Source organism: Magnolia sinica, chromosome 1 (assembly GCF_029962835.1).
Source record: "Magnolia sinica isolate HGM2019 chromosome 1, MsV1, whole genome shotgun sequence".
NCBI lineage: Eukaryota > Viridiplantae > Streptophyta > Magnoliopsida > Magnoliales > Magnoliaceae > Magnolia > Magnolia sinica.
The window spans coordinates 4,011,483-4,032,788 of record NC_080573.1 but is presented as its reverse complement, the minus strand read 5'-3'; the positions used below and the strand labels follow the sequence as shown (position 1 = coordinate 4,032,788).

Sequence of the window (21,306 nt, the reverse complement as noted above, 5' to 3'; positions counted from 1 at the left end):
GGCCCCATTTTGAAAATTTTATTTTCAAATTTGCTCTTGTTTATCCACTTCTTTCTTCATGTCAATCATGAAGTAATCTTAGGAACTAATTTTAGACTAGATCTAGGGCCTCTTTTGATGACAAAACACAAGATATGGGTAAGATTCGACGAATTGAAGTGGAATGGACCATTTATGAAATATTGAAAGAAGGGTGAATCATCACCCCTTTTCCTTTTTGTCATCTCATCTCCTTTTGTTCTGGTCATATATAGTGGGCCCTAATCCATCAAGTCATTTTTGATTTCTGTTTTATTAGGACCTATTTGGTTGACTTTCAGCAGGTCGAGCTGACAGATAATGTTCTTATCAAAGAGTGGTATGATGCACCATTGAATACATGTTATAAAAACACAGACAAAAAACGAAGAAAAAAAAAAGATTCCAATGTTTTACTTTTTCTTATTTTCCCAACAGTTTTCAAGTTTTTTTTTTTTGTTTAAAAAAGAGTCTGATACCAGGTCAGATATTGTACCATAGTGTTTTTGGGCCCAGCCGATACAGCTACGGATACCATTATTGAAACCTTGTGTGTGATTATCAGTTTCTCATTGTTAAAAAGATCAAGAAGCAAGATTATCTAAATAAGAAATAGACAGTTGAAGTCGTAAGTAAAAATATTCATTGTTGTCTTAACTGTTAATGGAAAATTGAATTTTCACATTTGCAGAACTGCTGGACTGACTTCGTACCCGGATTACTTGGTGTTGCATATGCGGAAGTTTGTGATGGAGGCAGGCTGGGTGCCAAAAAAGCTTGGTATCTTTCTTGTTGCCTAGCTTATCCTTTTTGCTGGTTTTTTTTTTTGGTCTTTCCTACTGTTATCTCCTTCTTGACATGCAGGATTGTGGAAATTACTGTATTGGGTCTCATTATTTGGGAAATATTAATGATGTTGTATACGCTATGATTTTTCAGATGTTTATATCGATGTCCCAGATATCATAGATATTAGTCACATGCGCAGCAAGGGTTTGCAGCCAGGGGAAGAGCTACTACCAGAAGCAGGTCAGTGACACTGACTAGGCCACTCTTAACTTGCCCATTGAGTTTAGCACATGTAAAAGTTTGTACATCCTAGGGTCCTGCTGAGACTGCTAGTTCAAGTAGGATTCTCAATTCTACTCCGCAACTTGCCCAATGTGGCCCCATGTGGCCAGATCTGGCGGACCCCACTGTATGTGTGGTATTCTGAAAATCAGGCTGGTTGGATCATCATGTGGGCTGTACATGTACCTCGGATGTGGACCATTCTTTCTTTTCTATTTCTAGCTGTCAAAACTTTTCATATGCTTGTGTCCACCTGATGAACGGACCGGCCTGATTCTTGGGCCACAACATGTGCACTTGGGTTCACTGGATCTTGCACACAAGTCCCTCATTGGCAGTCTGGCTTTTTCAGGGAAGTTGGATTGAGAATCCTGCTCTACGAAGCTGCCCCCAAAATTCTCTTCTAACACGCTCTTCTTTAACTTGAGGAATGGTATCTGATATGAGTGCTGCTAAAGTATGTGATTACCATGGTGCAGTTGCTGGTGGTGATACGAGTGAAGCAGTGAAACCTGCAGCCAATGAGGAAATCGTATCCCAACTTTTAAGCATGGGATTTAATTATCTTCATTGTCAAAAGGCGGCCATTAGCACCTCAAATGTTGGAGTAGAGGAGGCCATGAATTGGCTGCTGTCTCACCTTGATGATCCAGGTCTGTCATTTATCTGTGTAATATGTGTGTTGATGCTATATTTGAATTGACATGATTCAGGCTTCCAGGAGAGATGAAAAGCTTAAAGAGGCATTGTTGACTCCCGAGCCTCAGCAAGCATACAGTTTGCAGAGGCCTAGTGCCCATGGTTTGATGATCCAGCTTGTCAGTCTACTCGTATCCAGCATGGACAGGGATGGTACAAAAAATCTCCCAGATGTGAAGAACCCTTTGATTGGTGGTGGCCTACAAATAGACTAGGAACACAACACAACAATAGTCTGTATGTTCAATGAAGCAAGGGCAAAGATTGAAAGATGGGAATGAATATTCCAACCTGGGATTTTATTGTTGCATCCCGTGGTTTCATGGCAGAGCCCATAAGATCAACGGTTTGTATCTCTGAGCCATGGTTCCACATCTATGGAATTTCCTCAGCGGATTGTCCAGTTGCCAAGTCTCAGGAGCCATTCATTCTTTGATACCTAAATAGGATCACATAGGGCTTATTAATAACTCATTTTGTGGAACCTCTTTGCAGATATAAATGATCCTATTTCTCAAGAGATGCAGGGTGCGGAAGTTCTGATGTCCTTTGTTGATGAAGAAAGTGTCAATACTTTGATTTCATTTGGATTTCAAGAAGAGGTTGCCCGAAAAGCATTGAAGGCCTCGGTAAGTCCGTCGATTTTACGTTATGTCGTTTCAAGATTGTCAGATTGTATTTGGTCGTGTTGTTGGATGAATGGTATAAAGTAAAAAACTTGGCATATGTAAACTTTTCTAAGCTGCGGTATCTGATACTTGCAGAGCCCATGGTTGGTGATCCGAATCATTGATCTGTTGGGTCCTGCCATTGACGAGGATGCCCTTAGAATCCCCCAGCATTCCAAATCTTAACCCTTCAAAGTTCAATTAGTGGCCTGCAAGGCTAGAGCAAGGTGGCTTAGGAAAAAAAGGAAAAAGAAAAAAGAGGGAAGCCAATGCTCCACATTAAATTTATGATCTTCAATCCAGTTTTGGGAGATTTTTTGAGATATCGCCAGTACAGTGCGTGGCTCAACAGGTGTGTGGAATGGACCATCAAATCATGGGCCTGACATATATGGAACGTGTTAATTAAAAAGGCTGTGATACTAAGATGGAACATATTTTTGTCTTGCTCTAGTTAAAAAGGCTACACTAGTCTAATCTGCAGTCCCTTTCCATCTGCCCTTATATCTCCAAGATCTTCTACATTCTGGTGTTCTTTTCCCAGATAAAATAAATCTAGGCATGCTTTTTAGTTTCCATTTCTTAAAAGGGTGCTGGAAAGAAAATAATTAGTGATTTGTTTGGTTAATTATTTTTCACAGGGCGGAGATATAGAGAAAGCTACGGATTGGATATTTAGCCACCCAGATGCTTCCAGCTTGGTGGATATGGATGCTACAACAAGCAGTGAACAGAGTTCCATTGATCCAGAACTGCCCGATGGGGGAGGAAGTTAGTTTCTTTGAGCCCCTTTTCTTTTCTTTTCTTTTTCTTCTGCATGCACTTTAAAAGAATCGATGCTAGATATGTCTTTAAATTTTAATTAATTCAAAGCTTCCTTTCCAAGCTATGAAGATTTCACAGTAGCTATTTGTAGTTTGAGGTGCTTTGCCTTGAATAGTCTAGGCTTTCGTGTTTGTTAGTTGATCTAAAGTGAAGTGGCAACTGTTTTAACAGCGAACATCATTGAAGATGAATGCTCAGGAAAATGGCAATTTATTTAAGCAGCTTCCTGGCTGCGTGATGCAGGACACATGATCTGGACTAAATATGATGCAACGAAATTATAAACGGATTAAAGAGCATTCAAAACATAAAATATACTATCCTACCACAATTCTTAGAAATCAATAAACAATAAAATTCAGATTTCAGGCTAAATCACAATCTCACAATAAGCTAAAGCATATAAAACATGAATTTCAAAGGATCAATGGAAGGTAGAACTTCCATAGCATAGGCTTGGGCCTAATTCAAAGGGGCTGATTCGGTCATTCTAGGGTTAAGGATATGAGAATCTAGGGTTAGGGTTGAGTATGTAAGGTTTTGGATTTGAAATGAATTAAGGCTTTGAAAGGATTTGAGAATTTAGGATTTTATAGGGAATAAGGGATTAGGGTTTCATAGGCAATTAGAGATTAAGGCTTGGGAAAAATTAAAAACTAGGGTTTATAGGTGAATATAAATTAGGGTTTCATACTAGGAAGAAGGATCGAAGAAAGGGAAGAAAAAAAGAGGAGAGATGGTGGCTGACCGTATGGTTGTATGGCCATGTCCGTACAGACATATGGACTGACTTGTACGAAAAGGCAGTTCGTACATGTGGAGCTTGACGGAGATGGGGTGGGTTGGGTTTTGGTGGAGAGAGGGATAAGAGAAGATCAGTTTCAAGTAGTGGGTTGAGGTTTACAAGAAAAGAATAAAGATATTTACGTTTGGAGAAGAAAAGAAGGATTTTGATAAGAAGAGAAAGATGAGAGAAATATCTTATCAAAGAAAAATAAGAGAGGAAAGATTGAGCTTCAAACTTTGGCATCACACCATTAATCTCCATTCACAAGAGAATCCATTCACAGGAAGAGAGAGCTTCAAGGTAAGCAAAGAGTTTTCATTAAAATAAAAAAATCCATCCCTAGCGCTGGCTGTTCAACCCCCTTTATAGTCTCAGATAATGTGTTTTTACTCAATTGCCCCTACTTAGTGTAAAATGTCTAAAATACTCTTTAAATGAGATCGTTATAACATCAGGTGGGACCTCTTGTGTTTCAGTTTATTATTATTGTTATTTTTGGGTGCGATCATATACCAATGCTGATGTGTTTCACGTGTTCTGCAGGATACAAGCTTATGGCAATAGTGAGTCACATGGGCACTTCTACCCAATGTGGTCACTACGTCGCACATGTGTGCAAAGATGGGAGATGGGTCATCTTCAATGACAACAAGGTTGGGGCATCCATCGACCCTCCTAAGGACATGGGCTACTTGTACTTTTTTGAGAGAATGGATGGTTAAAGAGTACAGAAGTGATTGCTCGATGCTGAAAGCTCATAGGAATCCCGGTTATTGTTGATTGAAGAATGGCTGCAATTCGTTTTTATCAGCCACAGGGATGCTCTGTTGGTTTTCAAGTGCTCTGGTTCACATCAACAATGACTTCTGATACACCCTTTCCTTAGTGGGAATAAAACAGAATTCCTTTTCATCTCTCGCTCGTCTGCTTCTTAATTGTAGTTGTGCTTGGACGTCCCAGGAAATGCAGGTTGGTGGGGGCATTTTCAACCCAAATTCGATTTGTTTTCAGGTAGGAGCTGAAATGGCATTTGATATTGGTTTTGGGGCTTTGAAGGCAAAGAATCAGCTCTCGAATGTCTGGATTGGGTACGTGGAACACCAGGCCCCAACAATAACGGACAGTAATGTTTCCTGCTATGGTTACTTGGATATCTGTGTGCCAAATTGGCATGTGTTCATTAGGCTTTCCGACTGCTAGGCATGTCCAGTAATCAGGTGGTCCGCACACAAGTTGAATGTTTAATCCTCTTTTTCGTTTTTTTTTTTTTGGATGGCCCAGGCCTGACTTTTGGGCCTATTTGTGTTAGTGGTCCACTTGATGGTCGATGTTGACAAGGCATGCTGCCTTGTTTGCATGTTTTGGGAAATATGAGTCAAAACCTACTCTTTGTTGAGTATGGATTTGAGACTAGGACGAGTGTTACTAGGTCTCTAATTGTCCTAGAAGACTCTTTTAGTTGATCGGGTGTGATCTGGTTCGATACCACAAGTTGCCTGGTTGAGTCATGCCCGAATTGGCTGAGCTAGGCCAATTCACCCCCGATTCAGGCAGTTTGTGACTTGAGGCTGGACGAGTTAGTCCGAGTGGCGAAGTCTCCTTGAGAATGTTGGTTAGTGATTATCCATCGTGATCATACACATGATTTACATTGGCCGGGTTAGATCTGAGTCAGCTGCAGATAGGCCCAGCTGGGAAGACCTTTGTTTGCTTAAACTGGGGCTGGCCCTTCCAGCATGTTGTGAGGTCTCGTGACCGTTCCAACGATGCAATTAAAGATGGCCATCTCCTCTGTACATGTTTGGAAATCTTGGACCATGCATTTGGTGGAGGTACTGATGGTGGTCCATGTACTTGCCGAGGCAGAGCGTGCTGTATCCAGTCCTATTCTGACTGAGCCCAGCCTACGCTCTGTATCCAGTCCCATTCTGGCACGAGCTGAGTCTGTAGTCCTTTTAAAGGTCTGTTGGGCTGTCCTGTATAATTACTTTGAGATATTTAAGTATTCAAACCAGGTCAACTCTCTTTCAGTTCCTGGGTCATGGCATGGCCCTGTTTCATATGCAGCCTGAGTTGGAGTGGCCTGGCCCACTTTCAAGTAGAGGTGTAGAATATCCGGGCTTCAGTATGCTAATATCAACTTGATAAAACAAGGCCCAAGCCTGGCGTTGGTTAGCCCGGGACGGAATTCCAATTCGAATGCTGTTCAGTACACCACGCCCAAACCTGGCGTGTGCTTAGCCGGGTGTTCCTGATTCCATAGCCGTACTTGGGCAATCTAATCAACGGCTTAGATTACCAAAATATGGAGGCTAATGGCAAATGTTGCTTGGTTGAAACAAATCACCGCCATCCTTTCTGGTGGAGAATCATTTGTTGGGCTACCAATGAGCCTGGCTGGCCTATTCGTTCCAGGCTTGGGCTCAAATATTAAGCCGGCTGGACCAAGCCCAGTCCTAATGGGGGCTGAGTATATAACAAGCCATCAGTCGACCTCGTCGGCCCCGTTTAACGTTTAAAGAGCGTTTTCGTCAATAACATCCATGATTGCAAATACAAGTACCTAATGAACAGACCAGATCTTTCACAAAACAGTTATTGTACTTATATATTTATTAAGGTACTAGAAGACGAAAAAAGGAAAAAAAGAAAAAAGGTACTAGAAGACAAAGGGATACGGGCAACCTAATCCCATATGAGCACGTGACCCCATTCACAAGATGATCCTTACCATGCGCACCCCACGTGCACATTAGCTTCGCCCAGCGGGTTTGAATGAAGTGAGGCTCCTGAACCCCTCCCAAGCCTTCTCCCACACCTCAGCCTCGTACCTGTTTCCTACTCCATCATGCATGGCTTCCACCGTTAGCCGATAGTTGATCCCAGCAACGACCTGGGTCTGACCATCGATGACACGTCTGAACATCAGCCCTGCATTCTTCTCCTTGTTGTACTCTGACACCGCGAACTCGCCGATCTCCAGTATGTGCGGATCACTCGCGTCTTTGATCGATCGCCATCCGCCCACCATCAACGGCGGAGATTCTCTGGTCGCGGATGCCTGGTGGAGAACCAGAACTAGAAGGAGAAGGCACCACTGGATTTGCATGTTTTGGGGGCACTGGTTTGGTTTGGGTTGGAGTTGGAACGGTGAGAGCCGTGGCTTTCTATCTTTTATAATGCGGGATTAGGTGGCCTCACATGCAGTGCTCCACGTGCATCTCCACAGAAGGAAGCCGTGCCAGCTTGGCACGTGCCTATGGAATCCGAACTGTTTGTCCGGATTGTACTATAGTTTAGAAATGGATAATCTCAATTGTCATGTAGGCCGGTCACGTGTGGTCTAATTGAGATTTGGGTCTGTTTCATTTTTTGGCTCACGCCCTAACATGAGCTCGCAAAATGTATGGACGGAGTGGATAAAACATAGACATCATGGTTGGCCCACAGAGCTTTCCCAGAACCGACTAGCAGCCAGGTGAGTACTGAGTACTGGTGGATTCATGACTATTTTATCTTCAACCGTCTAGTTAGTAAGGATCATCCCAGAAGTGCAAATCTTCAGATGTGTTAAATCTACAATGTGGGTACACATACGGTCTGGAAAGTATGGACGGTCATACTTGTAGGATGCGTTTTAAAGCGGGTGAGTCTGCTTTTGGTTGTTATACTGTAGAGTCCGCTTAACTCAGATTGGGCACGACACGTGTCACTAAAATACAAATGAAAGCGGAACGGCTTCGATGGATCCCTGACTGTGTGGCCCACCATGATATATGTGCTTTACATCCACTCCGTCCATCCGTTTTGACAGCGCATTTTAGTGCTTGATGCAAAAAATGACGAAGATACAAATCTTAGGTGTACCACGCCACGGAAATAGTGGCGATTGAATACCTATCATTAACAACTTCTTGGGGGCCTCCAGGATGTCTATTTGCCATACAAGCTGTTGATAATTAGGTCACAAAGACCTGGATGAAAGGATCACAGGAGTGTCAATCAATCGGTGGAATCCGTCAATTGAATTTGAAAAATCTTTTGTGCCCTTTTATTGTTATTACGGTGCGATCAACTTGGTAGTTGGATCAGTTAATCTCTTTAGTCTATTTCATTAGGATTATTTATTTTTATTTTATTTGAAAGTGAGAGTACACCTTTGTTGATGATGGAAAAAATATGTAAGTGGGCACAAATGCAAAGTAGATATGTAGATAGATATGTTTGACGTGGAGCCTAGGGCTTTTCTTTGAGTGTTTTTAATTTTAATAGCCTTTTTGAGGTGGTGAAAGCCCTTCACTAAGCTTAGGGCCTTTCAGATTTTTTCGTGTGGGCTTTTTAGATACAGGACATTTTCCTTAATAAATTAGGACTTGCTTTGAAAAGAAAGTACTCTTGACTTGCTGGCGCTAATTATTTGCGGAGATGTTTGTGGCCCACTAAAGATTAGGCTTTGGAACTTCTAGAGCTAGTCTTAGACCCATCATGATTAGTCAACATCTCTACTAATGGCCCATCTTATCAACTTTGAGGTGTTGGACGGCCTGGATCAAACTACCTTTTATTCTCAACTGTTTCTAAGGTGATGGTTTGGAGTAAGACGTGATTTAACACTCGATACTGATTTGTTTAGGAACAGGTTAGATATAGTTCTTCCACCTCCTTGATTCTGAAAAGTAGTGGTTGCGGATCCAACCTAGGTGATGTTCTGTTTCTCCTGATCATGACCTAATCCAAGGTTGGGTTCGTTTGGTGATTGGTTCAACATGCGGATTTTAAGAATATTTTGGAATGCTACTAGTTCTCCGAACGTCTCTAAGAAAATCTTTTATTTTGAAATGATTGTAAGAGACGGTCTTGTAGATGAGATTATATTTACTCGTGAAATAAGATATGCTCGCCCAGCGGACCTTTTATGACTATACTAGGCATATCCCTTATTTAATGGCATGTTAATTATGACCAACTGACATGTAAGGTTTCATCCCTTTTAAAGACCAGATAAGAGTCTTTATTGTCGGAATAATGATAGAATGTATAACATCGAAAGAATATCAAATGTAAATCCTCTTCTGGTGTGAGTATAATTCTGATTGTGCCAAATGCATAACATCTTCACACGAAGTCTTCCTGTTAGTCCATGTTAAGGTGCCGAAAATGAGTATAAACAACTTTATTAACATGTTGGTTGGAAAATAAATATTACAGTGGGCCCTAAGAAGTTTTTAATGGTGAATAAATATTACATTGGGCTATAAGAAGTTTTTAATGGTGAACATTCAACCAATACTGTTTTCCTGTGGTGTGGTCCACCTGTAATTTGGACTTGCCTCTTTTTAAGCTCATGCCCTAAAATAAAATGGAAAAAAAAAGGGTGAATAACTGGATAAAACACATGCATCATTGTGGGCTCACAGAGCTTTGACACCAGCTAGCTGGCTGGTGTTGGGGTCACCAGCTAAACCGTGTCCTGGAAGAAGTCAAACAACTGGAGCGGATTAGATGGGACCCGGGATCCACCGGGTGGGTGAGACCCCTAACTGTGGGGCTCACAGTGATGTATGTTCCTTAAATCCACACCCTCCAACTATTTTGAAAGCTCATTTTAGGATACAATCCTAAAAATGAAGCTGACTCAAATCTTAGTGGACCACACCACAGGTAATAGTTGTGATGGAATCTCCACCATTACAAACTTCATAGATTCCCCCGGAATGATTATTTGCCATCCAACCTGTTGATAAGGTCACAAACACCTAGATGAAGAGACCACACAAATATCATCTTGATCCAAAACTTCTGTAGCCCACAAGAAGTTTTTAATACTCAATCACCACTGTTTCCTGTTCTATGGTTCATCTGAGATTTGGATCTGCTTCAGTTTTTGCATCATGCCCTCAAACGAGCTTTCAATACGGATGGACGGTGTGGATGTAGTCACATACATCAAAGCGGGTCCACAGTCAGGGATCCGGGTCTCACTTAACCCACTGATCTCCAAACAACTGCCCAAGGCCACCTGTGCGTGACATTGTCATAGAGAGAGGGACACGTCCAATCCACAGTGCTTATGTCATATAGTCCTGAATGAAGAGAACAAAACAAATATAAGCTTGATCCAAAACTTTTGTGCCCCCAAGAAGCATTTAATGGTGGGCGTTCAATCAACATTATTTCCTATGATGTGGTCCACTTGGGATTTAGAACTAACTCATTTTTAGTCTCGTACTATAAAATAACATGGAAAAATGGATGGACGGTGTGAATGAAACACATGCATCATGGTGGGGCTTACAGATCACCGATCACTAGCCAAGTACTCGGAAGAGAACACAACTTCAATCATAGTTTAAAAACTAGGAGAAACTCAGCTCAACTCGTCCTAGCGATGGATCTAAACCGTCGTTAACCAAAACTCGACAGAGCTCATGGCAAACACAGCCAAAACCAACACCACATAAACCACCCGTTGGTAATTCTCCAGCTCAAACATGGCTAGCCTGGTATTCTCTAAGATCACTTGCACATTGTCTACAATTCCATGTAGAATCGTCATCAGTTCATTTCATATTTTAGGGTTTGTTAAGTATGCACAATGCTAATTATGCATTGGATGGAGTTGTTCAATCCTAAGTCGACGTCCGAGAGCGGCCCATAGTAGCAAGGTAGTCTGCTACCTCATTGCATTTTTTGTACACGTAGCGCAGGACCCCATCAAGCTCCTCAACGCTCCGCCGGATAGTAAACCCTTGCTACTATGTCACTCAGGGGCCCACCAAATTGTAGCCAATTTCTCAAGGGTACTAACCAATTTGTTTGGAGAGAGTTATAGAAGAGAAGACATTCTCAAACTGATATGGTGATCCTCATTGAGAAATTTTATGTGGGCTATTTTTAGTTCAGATTCTTGTCTTAGTTGCTGGTCATGGAAGAAAGGCAGTCAGTAGGAGATTTTTTTAGATCCCATTCCAACTAGTATTTCTCCTGAGGAAAATGCCATGCTCATGGTAGAGCATGTGTTTGAGGAAGTGAAGAGAGCAGCGGGAATCATTTGATGAGTGGTCCTGATGCATATGGACCTCTGTGAATGGGCCAACTGACGGGCCTAACTGAAAATGACTAATAGGCGTCACCTGAACCTCGCCTAATTTACCAAGTCGTGCCAGAGCTTTTTAACCGGACGCGGATTGGCTACTGAGTCTGCCAGTACCAAGATGGCTCCAGGACAGTGCTATGTGGGACCCGCCATGATATATGTGTTTTATCTATGCCGTTCATCTATTTTTCTAGATCATTTCAGGGCATGAGCCCAAATATGAGACAGACCCAAATCTCAAGTTGACCACACCATGAGAAAACAGTGGTGATTGAACGCCCACCATTAAAAACTTCCTGCGGTTTACTGTGATGTTTATTTTCCATACAACCTGTTGATTAGGTCATATAGACCTTGATGAAGGGAAAACAAAAATATCAGCTTCATGCAAAACTTTGGTGGCCCCCAAGAAGTTTTTAATGGTGGTCGTTTAATAACCCTTGTTTCCTATGGTGTGGTCCACATGAAGTTTGGATCAAACTCATTTTTTGGGCTCAAGCCCTAAAATGATCTTAAAAAATATATGGACAGCATGGATAAAACATATACATTATGATGGGGTCCGTTACACCCTTGAAAAACAACACCGTCGGATCCTCCTTCAAATGTTGGACCACACAACCACTCCATGGATGGTGCATAAATTCCTCAATTAAATCAATCAATGGGTTGATCTAAATCTGAAAAGACAACAATTCACATGCGGTAATCAAATTAAAATCCCATTAACTGGAAGGTTAGGATCATTAGATTAGCAATTTGCTACACCTGTGGCATACCAAACTATCCATCATAATCACCAAAGGTGGGCCTCATCACTAGTTTAATATCGAAGTTAATCCATCCTTCGTCACTAGTTCCATGCACCACCATATATGGGACCCCTGATCTGGTAGACCACAAGGGGATAGACTGAAGTACTGATTAGACAATCAAGACCGTCCAGTCAATGGACACGTGCTTTTACAATGTAGAACTGTTTACCATTTGCATGTAAAAGTGCAAGTCAAATAAAGTGAAGGTGAGTGGAAAACCCTGAAGGGTTTTCTTAGATCCAAGTTGATATATTTTATTTAAGAAATTCTACGCTTCTTTTAATCTCTTCTTACGTGACTCCAATCCATATAAAAAATTAAATAAAGACCACCGGCCACTTTATTCCTGGGGGTGGCTAGGGGACATGAATCCACTGTAACCCACACTCTGCAGGGCCCCACCACGATCTTTGTATTATATCCACTTCTTCTATCCGTTTGGCTAACTCATTTTAGGAAATATTCCCAAACATGAAGGAGATGCAAAACTCAAGTGGGTCACACTACAAGAAACAATGGGGATTGAATTCCCACCATTAAAATTACATTCTTCAGGTAATGGAAGTTTCAGGATGATATTTGTGTTTTCCCTTCATTCATATGCCAATTGCCTATAAACAGGTTAGATGGCATATAAACATCAGGGTGGGACACAAGAAGGTTTCAATTGTGGGTGTTTCCATCCCCACTATTCCCTGTGGTGTGGCCCACCTGAATTTGGGTCTTCCTCAAATTTTGCCTGAGTCTCTAAAATTATATGGGGAAGCAGATGGATGGAGTGGATATAACAGAAACATCATTGTGGGCCCTACAGAACTTGGGTCAACAGGAATTCTCTCAGGCAAGTCACATTGTGGCCATGAGCCAGGCTGGCCCATCGTGTTTTTTGATTTCGGCCCGATAATGGTCAGGCTTACTCCTGTGACAGAGTCTTGCAGGTCAGAATTTGGACTACGTTTTAAAGTAGGAGTAATAAATGGGCCATGGCCATTTTCAGGTTGTGCAAAATGTTCTACTGATGCTCAAGCTGAGGATTATAGGCCCTTGAATAATGTTAATGTGCAAGCTTGGGCCTGAAATCAAAGGCCCAATTTGCTTTGAGGCCCAATGACTTAAATGGGCCAAACTCAGGCCGATGCTGTTACCGACTAAATCACGCCTGATGCCACCCCTATTCACACCTAATCAAATGTTTATTGAAAATTTAACAAAACCTACCCTAGTATCAGCCATAAAAACTACCAACAAAACTTTTTGTTGCAGACTGCATATGGTGGAAGACAATCTCTACCATTAACTTTTGTATGGCACATGATTGAACAGTCAAAACCTTAGATTTTTTTTTTTTTTTTTTTGGTAATGAATGATATTGAAAACAAGTGAATTGATCCCATTTGAAGACAATGCGCATTGAGTTAGCTTTCCAATGAGCCCTTGATTGTGCAATTTTGACACCATTCAAGTAAATTTTGGCCGATTTCATGAGGACATGTATGCCGTGATAGGATTAAAATTATTAGAGTAGATTGAATGTTATTAGTCAAACTTACATGACAAGTTAGAAATTAGGAATAAAAACAACTCTTCGTGAAAGGGAGAGATGGGCTTTTTGGGATTCATGAGATTTATTGTTATTCAAGTTTTATTAAAGAAATAGGGGCGCTGAACCTTGTTTATTTATTTACTCCAAGCGCGTAGTTTTCCTTGCCAGAACACGTGGAAAACACATTTTTACTGTGTGATTTTCCTTTCATGGACTTTATCGTCTTCTTGATTGTTGCATTCTCCAATTCTATTCAATTCGTTTTTTTTTTTTTTTGTAGAGCATCAATTTTAACCTTTACAAGCAACTATTTCTATATAATCTACTATGTATAGCCAATTTACGTTGCAAAGATTAATTCTACCCAGAGCATTTACTGGCTGTTTAAAGCTTTTATGAATCATGTCGTTAATAAAAATTTCAATATAATATAGTATTAGGTAAATTGACTTCTACATGCAGTGCCCAAATGGCCAGGCTCTACTATGCTAAAATTTCAAAAATTTTCTGACTTGGGATTTAATTTGTAGCATTCTAGCATATCCATTTTGACACAAGGATGAACGTGATGAGGTCGTTCACCGTCATTCTCAGTGATAGCTACTCCGATTCCACGGAGCTTCTTTGGACTCCTCACAAAGATTTCTCGAATCCACGAGGAAAGAAAACAATAAAATAGAAATAAATTCTAATAAATTTGTAATATAATTGATGAATGAAATAAACGAGTTAAAAACTCTTTCAAAAGAGATACCAAGCAATGAGAGAGAAATCAGAATCAAACTACAACTAAAACTCCTAGAATTCGTAACTTAGTTACTATTTATAAGACTGTTGTGATGTCTACTAGAGCGCAAGGTTTTCGGTCAAAACTAGTGTCCTATTTGGCTTCACCAAGCTGTTCTCCTAATTATTTAATCACTTCTCACGTTGGGCACAACTCCTAAAGCCCAACGGATGAAGAGTTATAATCAAACTAAAACTTTTTATTTATAGTAAAAATGGAATTAAAATAGGGAAACGATTATTGATCTGGTGGTATTTCGCAAATCTAGCTTGCGCAACCTGGTGTAGTGGGGTTGGATGACTATAGTAGCTCGTTCTACCCAAAATCATATATTTTGCATCCGATAACTCATTCCGAATTGCGAGATCCGCTTGATTTAAGGTCTAACGGTCTGGATCACTTTTATTGTCGGCCGGGCCTTTTTTGATCCATCTTGGCCATGAAATTGTCCGCAACCTGCTCTACATCACATTTTGTAAAAGAACTTGGATTTCATACAGTCAGTGGCTGCAAATTGAGAGATATTATGACTTTGATGATGTGCCAAACCTAAAATCCAACGGTCACGAGCATAGGATTACGAATTGAATGATGTGTTAAACCATACTAATTGTAAGTCTCCTCCTTTTTAACTATCTAACCGTATCTTCCATTAGATTGTAAAGTTCTTCTTGCTCATTTCCAATGTATAGGCTTCTTTAGTTCTACAGGGTACTTTCCTTAGTATATTTGTTAAGTCTTTAAGCTGGGATTAAACATGCAATTTCAATGTGGTTGATTTATTTTTTTCAAAGTACTTAGGTCATTACCGCGTGAGTGAGTGAGATGCTTGATGCTGGACGGTGTTAATCGTCAAATTACATCCATTATTTTAATTAGAGTAAGAATTTTCATGGAATGATCAATCTCAAGGATGCCCACATTCAATGAGGTGTAGCTTTTATTCAATTATATACTGGTTGGTTGAAACTTCAAAGGGTGTTTTTGGGAGCATACATTGCAATGTTCATTTTCAAAATTCCTCTAGCACAAGAAAGAAGAATCCGTTGAAATCTGGCACATTTCATTTATGTGAGGACCTATTCACGTGCAGAAGCAGGTGTTTGTGTCACAATGTGACACACTTATGAGATCTGAGCTTTCCATTATGTAACATACACAGTTTAGATCTTCTGACCTAAAAATCATGCCATTTCACAACTCAGGTGGGCCACAACATATTAAAGCAAATGAATGGATGAAAGTATATATATTTTTTTAAAATCATCAAATGACCTTTTACATTGTGGCTGACTGAAAGTGTAAAATTGTTTGATTTTTTCAGGCAGAACTAGGATTAGTTCCAACATCACGATAAGCTTAGATACACACGAGTTTCAGATTTGCACATGTGCATGTGTACGGCTCCAGGCACGTGTGCAATTAGCAAATCTCTTCATTTTATTTGGGAACTGATATCTATACATATCCATTTCTCGATTCAAATCAGCGTGTACATTTGATCCAAGTGATCTCTTTTTCAGCCTCATGGACCGTGGGTCCTTACTTTTGCTCCGGTGGTAGACTCTCAGGAGTTTCAACACCTGGTAAAGGGTTCGATTACCCATAGGTGGTGAAATTCCACTAGCGTGAGTGTGTGCGTGCGTTAAAAAAAAAAATAAAAAAAAAATAGAAGCCTCATGGACCATAGATTACACTATATGTGAGCCACACCATGATGATATCCTGGTATGAAAATAGGCCTGATCCACGCATAAAGTGGGACACAACGTCGGTGTCAATGAACAACCGACGGTGTGATTTAGTTTACTAGTATAGCCCACTCAACAAGTTAACCGGCAAGATTTTCATATCCCGTGATCATGGTGTGGTCCATCTTTTTATAGGGATAGATTATTCTTCCTATTTGACCCATTGTCTGAAAAAAAATAAAAAAATATTGTATTATAAAATACGATGGAGCCGCTATGTCTGACTATTTCTCATTTATCTCCTCTTTCCGTACTGTCTTGATCACGGAAGCTGATCCAACACCTCTGGACGGTCCGCATTGATTTGTCATCCACTTGGCAGAAATGAAACAGAATCTAGACCTTATATTTGGCTGGTAAAGCAGAGGATGTGGACCGTTAAAAAAGTCTCATATGAGGATTCTAACCAATGGTGCAAAATTTCACAACAAAAGGGAATGGCTATGATAATCCTATTAGGAAATTATCGGTTATTGGCCAATCATGGTTGAACCCCCGAGATGAGTGGTCGTGATGGCATTGATGCATGCCACGTGTATGCTGATCCACATGCCCACTGAAGCACCTGATCAGCTCTTCTTTAACCACCACATTTTTTTATTTTTTATTTGTTGTTTCAAAACCCACGTTTGGTTGACTGCACGTAGACGTCACTTGCCTACGAAACGCTGCTCACGTAGGGCAAACGAGAAAAATATTATGAGCCGCCCGTGGGGAATTTTTGCTGAGCCACATGGGTGGGAATTAAAATCGATCTACCACGTCAACTAGATACGATACCTCATTTTAACTATTGAATCCAAAGATCACAATCTTCTAAATCTCAAGGAAGACATCTCATAAGAAACAGTTTGGATGGAACACTTGCCATTAGTTCGCGTAGGCCCCATTGTGCTATGATGTTTACATTGCATCCAGTCTATTCGCACGATGTGCTAGCTTGATTTGTTAAAAAATTGCCCAAAAATCATAGTATTCTAATGCTCACGGCCAACAGGAATTTAGAAGTTTTAGGAGGCTTTTAACCTAGAGTTCTGTACTTGATAAATGGCATAGATTTATGTATATTAAGTTATTCATCCCATGTTAATTAATGGCTGTTTAATTTTCTATTTTCTAATAAAATTCAAAATAAATTAGCTATTATATATTATTATTTTTGGTTAAAATAGGAGTTACGGCTCTTGAATCAAAAGTAAATACATTTGTAAAGAAATAGATAAAGTAAATTGTACTAATTATAATTTCACATTATAAAACTAATATTTTTTAGTGATGCAAACTATTATAAGCGATGCCGTAAAACCATCAATTAAATATAAGTGATGTCACTACACAATTACATAGTTATTAGATGAGTCCATACTTATGCCTTAGGGCTAGACTTATAAGAGTTTCAACATGAGGTTATGGGTTCATATATCCATTATGGTGTGTATATTTGGATTTTTTTTTTAAAAAAAAAATTATAGGAGTAAGGTGTTCAAAAATAATCTACAACTGGCAAGACTTAATTTTGCCAAATGTGTACTCATGGTCCTTTTTTTTTTTTTTTTTTTTTTTAATACAGGAGTTCACACACGACACACTCACACTACATTAGTTTTTCATCACAATAAGTACTTGTACCTATAATCTCATGTTGAAATTCTTATGATTCTATCACAATTCCGGAACAATCAAATGTTCAATGTCAGCAGATTAAGACCATTAACCAAAAACCAACATTTCATTGTAAAATTGTTCACCACATCATCCAAGATAGCTGAGTGTAAACTATGCCGGTTTGCTTGCCGATTTCTCATGTCATTAGCTTACCCGAGGGGAAGGTGCTTGGTTAGCAAGGCCAGGGCTCTTCTCCCAACTTTGGTAGAGAAGATCGAGTATGAGCAAGGACCCTACTAAGAGCTAGGGTCCTTACTCTTACTTGGGTGGTAGACTCTTAGGAGTTTCAACACCGAGTCAAGGGTTCAAGTACCCATAGGTGGTGAAATTCCACTATGGTGTGCGTGTGTGAGGTGTGTGTGCGTGTGTTAAAAAAAAAGGACCTTACTAAGAGCCAGTACACTGATATCTCCCTATACTACAAGAAATATAGTTTTTACTGACGAAACTTTTACCGACGAAAATAATTTTCTTAGGTAAAGATGGCTTTTGCCTACGAAAGTAATTTTCGTCGGTAAAAGTTTACTTTTCCCGAAGCAAAAGCAATCTTTACCTACGAAAATATTTATATAGCTAAAGGGTGTTCTAAATTTAAAAAAATCGATACTTTTACCTACGAAACAAGATTTTGTAGGTAAAACCCCTCTTTACCTGCGAAAATATTCGTAGGTAGAGAGTCTTTTGAAATTTCATATATCGAAGACCTTACCTATGAAATGCAAGGTTGTAAGGAAAAGCGATATTTACCTACGAAAATGTTCGTAGCTAAAGGGTTTGAATCTTTACCTACGAAAAACTTTGCCAGGTAAAGGGTGTTTTGCAATTTTTAAAATATAAAAAATTGGAAGCCTTACTTTTACCTAGCCCTATTTACCTACGAAAATTGTCGTAGCTAAAGGGTGTTCTGAATTTTTCATTCACTTATACCTAGCAAAAGGCCATATTTGCCAATCCATCTTTACCTACGAATATTTTCGTAGGTAAAGGGTATTTTGAAATTTTCATTTATATTGAAAAGCCTACTTTTAGCAATGAAATTGGATTTCGTAGGCAAAAGTCATAGGGTGTTTTGAAATTTTCAAAATACAGAAATCAAAAACCTTACTTTTAGCTACGAAATCTAAGTTGGTAGCTAAAAGCCCTCTATCGTAGTTAAAAGGTGTGCTGAACATATTTACCTACGAACCTATTCGTAGCTAAAGGGTGATTTGAATCATCGCCAAAATCCTTACTTTCACCTAAGCCCACTTTACCTACGAAAATTGTCTTTTCCTAAGCCCACTTACCACTTTACCTATGAAAATTGTCTTTTCCTAAGCCCACTTTACCTACGAAAATTGTCGTAGCTAAAGGGTGTTCTGAATTTTTATTTACCTACGAAAATATTCGTAGCTAAAGGGTGATCTGAATATAATCAAAAAGTTTACTTTTACCTACGACACTATATTTCCTAACGAAAATTGTGTTTCCCTAAGCCCACTTTACCACTTTACCTATGAAAATTGTCTTTTCCTAAGCCCACTTTACCTACGAAAATTATCGTAGCTAAAGGGTGTTCTGAATTCCGTGTTGATTCACGGTCGTTTCGAGGCATTTCGCGGTCAATTCCCTTCACTTCACGATCATTTGCATGCATTTCGCAGTCAATTCGCTTTAAACCATGATTATTCCCATGCATTTCACGGTCGTCTCAAACAATTCCGTGTTGATTCATGGTCGTTTCAAGGCATTTCACGGTCAATTCCCTTCACTTCACGATCATTTGCATGCATTTCGCGGTCAAATCGCTTCAAACCATGATCATTCCCATGCATTTCACGGTCGTCCCAAACAATTCCGTGTTGATTCACGGTCGTTTCGAGGCATTTTGCGGTCAATTCCCTTCACTTCACGGTCAGTTGCATGCATTTCGCGGTCAATTCGCTTCAAACCATGATCATTCCCATGCACTTCACGGTCGTCCCAAACAATTCCGTGTTGATTCACGGTCGTTTCGAGGCATTTCGCGGTCAATTCCTTCACTTTACGGTCATTTGCATGCATTTCGCGGTCAAATCGCTTCAAACCATGATCATTCCCATGCACTTCACGGTCATCCCAAACAATTCCGTGTTGATTCACGGTTGTTTCGAGGCATTTCGCGGTCAATTCCCTTCATTTCACGGTCAGTTCATGCCTCGAAACGACCGTGAATCAATACGGAATAGTTTGGGATGACCGTGAAATGCATGGAATTGTTCGTGAAGTGGAAGGAATTGACGGTGAAATGCATGGAAATGACCACGAACTGATTGAAATTGACCGCAAAGTGAACGAAATGGATTTTCGACCATCGACCTGATGGAATCTTGGAAAATAACTAGGTTAGTTGGCTAAAGTATCTTCTCCTACCCCAAAATCATATAGGGTACATTAAATGACTAATTTTGGTTTAGAAGATATTCTTGTTAAATGAATAGAGAAATAAATGAAAAAATGAGAGAATTTTTTTTTATATGCTTATATATACGTATTTATATAAATATGTATTAGAGAAAATTGTAGGTAGAATAAAGTTCTCCATGTAAAAATAAAAAATAAAAAATAAAAAATAAAAAAATTTGCATAGACTTTTACAAACTACAGTTATGACTATGGCTATAATCTGTAGCTATATCTTCGATACATTTCGAATACACTTCGATTAATCGAAAATTACAGGATTTTTTATGCAAAGTTGCTGGACAGTTTTGGACCCTTTTCGATTAATCGAAAGACATTCGATATTTCGAAGTACATATCGAAAGACCTTCGATGCATGCATAGTAGAAGACATATTGAAAAAGCATTGGCTGCGGTTTATCTCTACGGTTTTAATCCGTAGCCATAGATACCAGGCCTTTTTTTTTTTTTTTTTCCTGTTGTAATCCCCACCACCTTTGTGGGTCCTTTTATGAGGTATGTGTTATATCCAAACCGTCCATCTATTTGGCGAACTCGTACTAACACTTGGGAAAAAAAATAAGATAGATTTAGCTATCAAGTAGACCACACTGTAAAAGGCAGTGAAAGATTGAACGTCTACCATTGAAACCCTTTTAGGGGTCCAGAAGTTTTGGATCATTACAAAATTTGTTTTTCCTCTTCATCCAGCTCTTTGTGACATTATGAATAGATTGGATGGAAAATAAATGTTATGGTGGGCCCTACAAAAGTTTCCACGGTGAAAATCAATTTTCTGCTGCTCTTTGTGGTGTGGTCCAGTTGCTCTTTGGATATGATTTTTTTTTGCTTGGATAATGTTCCGAAATGATCTCGAAATATGGATGAACGTTGTGGATATAATAAATACGTAACTGTGGGGCCCATGTAAATTTGATATCTTTTGAACCGTTCGTACAACTCGGAGTTCGAGGAGTGTCAGCGCTCGTCTTCGAGCACCACCTATCCGCTTGAAGGAACAAGCAGGGGCATTTTCGACCTTTGGCAAGCCATCCGTACAGCTGGGCCGTATTCTCGCAAGCGAAAATAAGATGGGCTTGGTCTCGTAAATAGGGCCATAAATGGGTCGTACAGTCGCAAATTTCCCTTTCGTTTTCATG

General features: G+C 39.8%; 2 protein-coding genes across 7 annotated transcripts in view; one reads left to right on the top strand and one right to left on the bottom strand.

The window, feature by feature from the left end:
- The window catches only part of LOC131237049 (ubiquitin carboxyl-terminal hydrolase 14), a 29,333-nt gene extending 24,353 nt beyond the window's left edge, over window positions 1-4,980 (top strand). For all 6 annotated transcript variants that reach the window (XM_058234692.1, XM_058234727.1, XM_058234719.1 and 3 more), the window contains 6 exons: window positions 710-798; window positions 958-1,047; window positions 1,569-1,742; window positions 2,284-2,417; window positions 3,098-3,227; window positions 4,612-4,980. In XM_058234692.1, coding sequence (XP_058090675.1) covers window positions 710-798; window positions 958-1,047; window positions 1,569-1,742; window positions 2,284-2,417; window positions 3,098-3,227; window positions 4,612-4,790 — 796 coding nt within the window. In that variant the 3' untranslated portion in view covers window positions 4,791-4,980. The remainder of the gene's footprint in view (window positions 1-709; window positions 799-957; window positions 1,048-1,568; window positions 1,743-2,283; window positions 2,418-3,097; window positions 3,228-4,611) is intronic.
- A 1,741-nt stretch (window positions 4,981-6,721) lies between these two features.
- LOC131237080 (cysteine proteinase inhibitor 5-like) lies at window positions 6,722-7,220 on the bottom strand. Its single transcript, XM_058234732.1, has one exon. It carries the CDS (start codon window positions 7,175-7,177, stop codon window positions 6,821-6,823), a length of 357 nt encoding a protein of 118 aa, XP_058090715.1. The 5' UTR covers window positions 7,178-7,220; the 3' UTR covers window positions 6,722-6,820.
- Window positions 7,221-21,306: the final 14,086 nt, after the last annotated feature.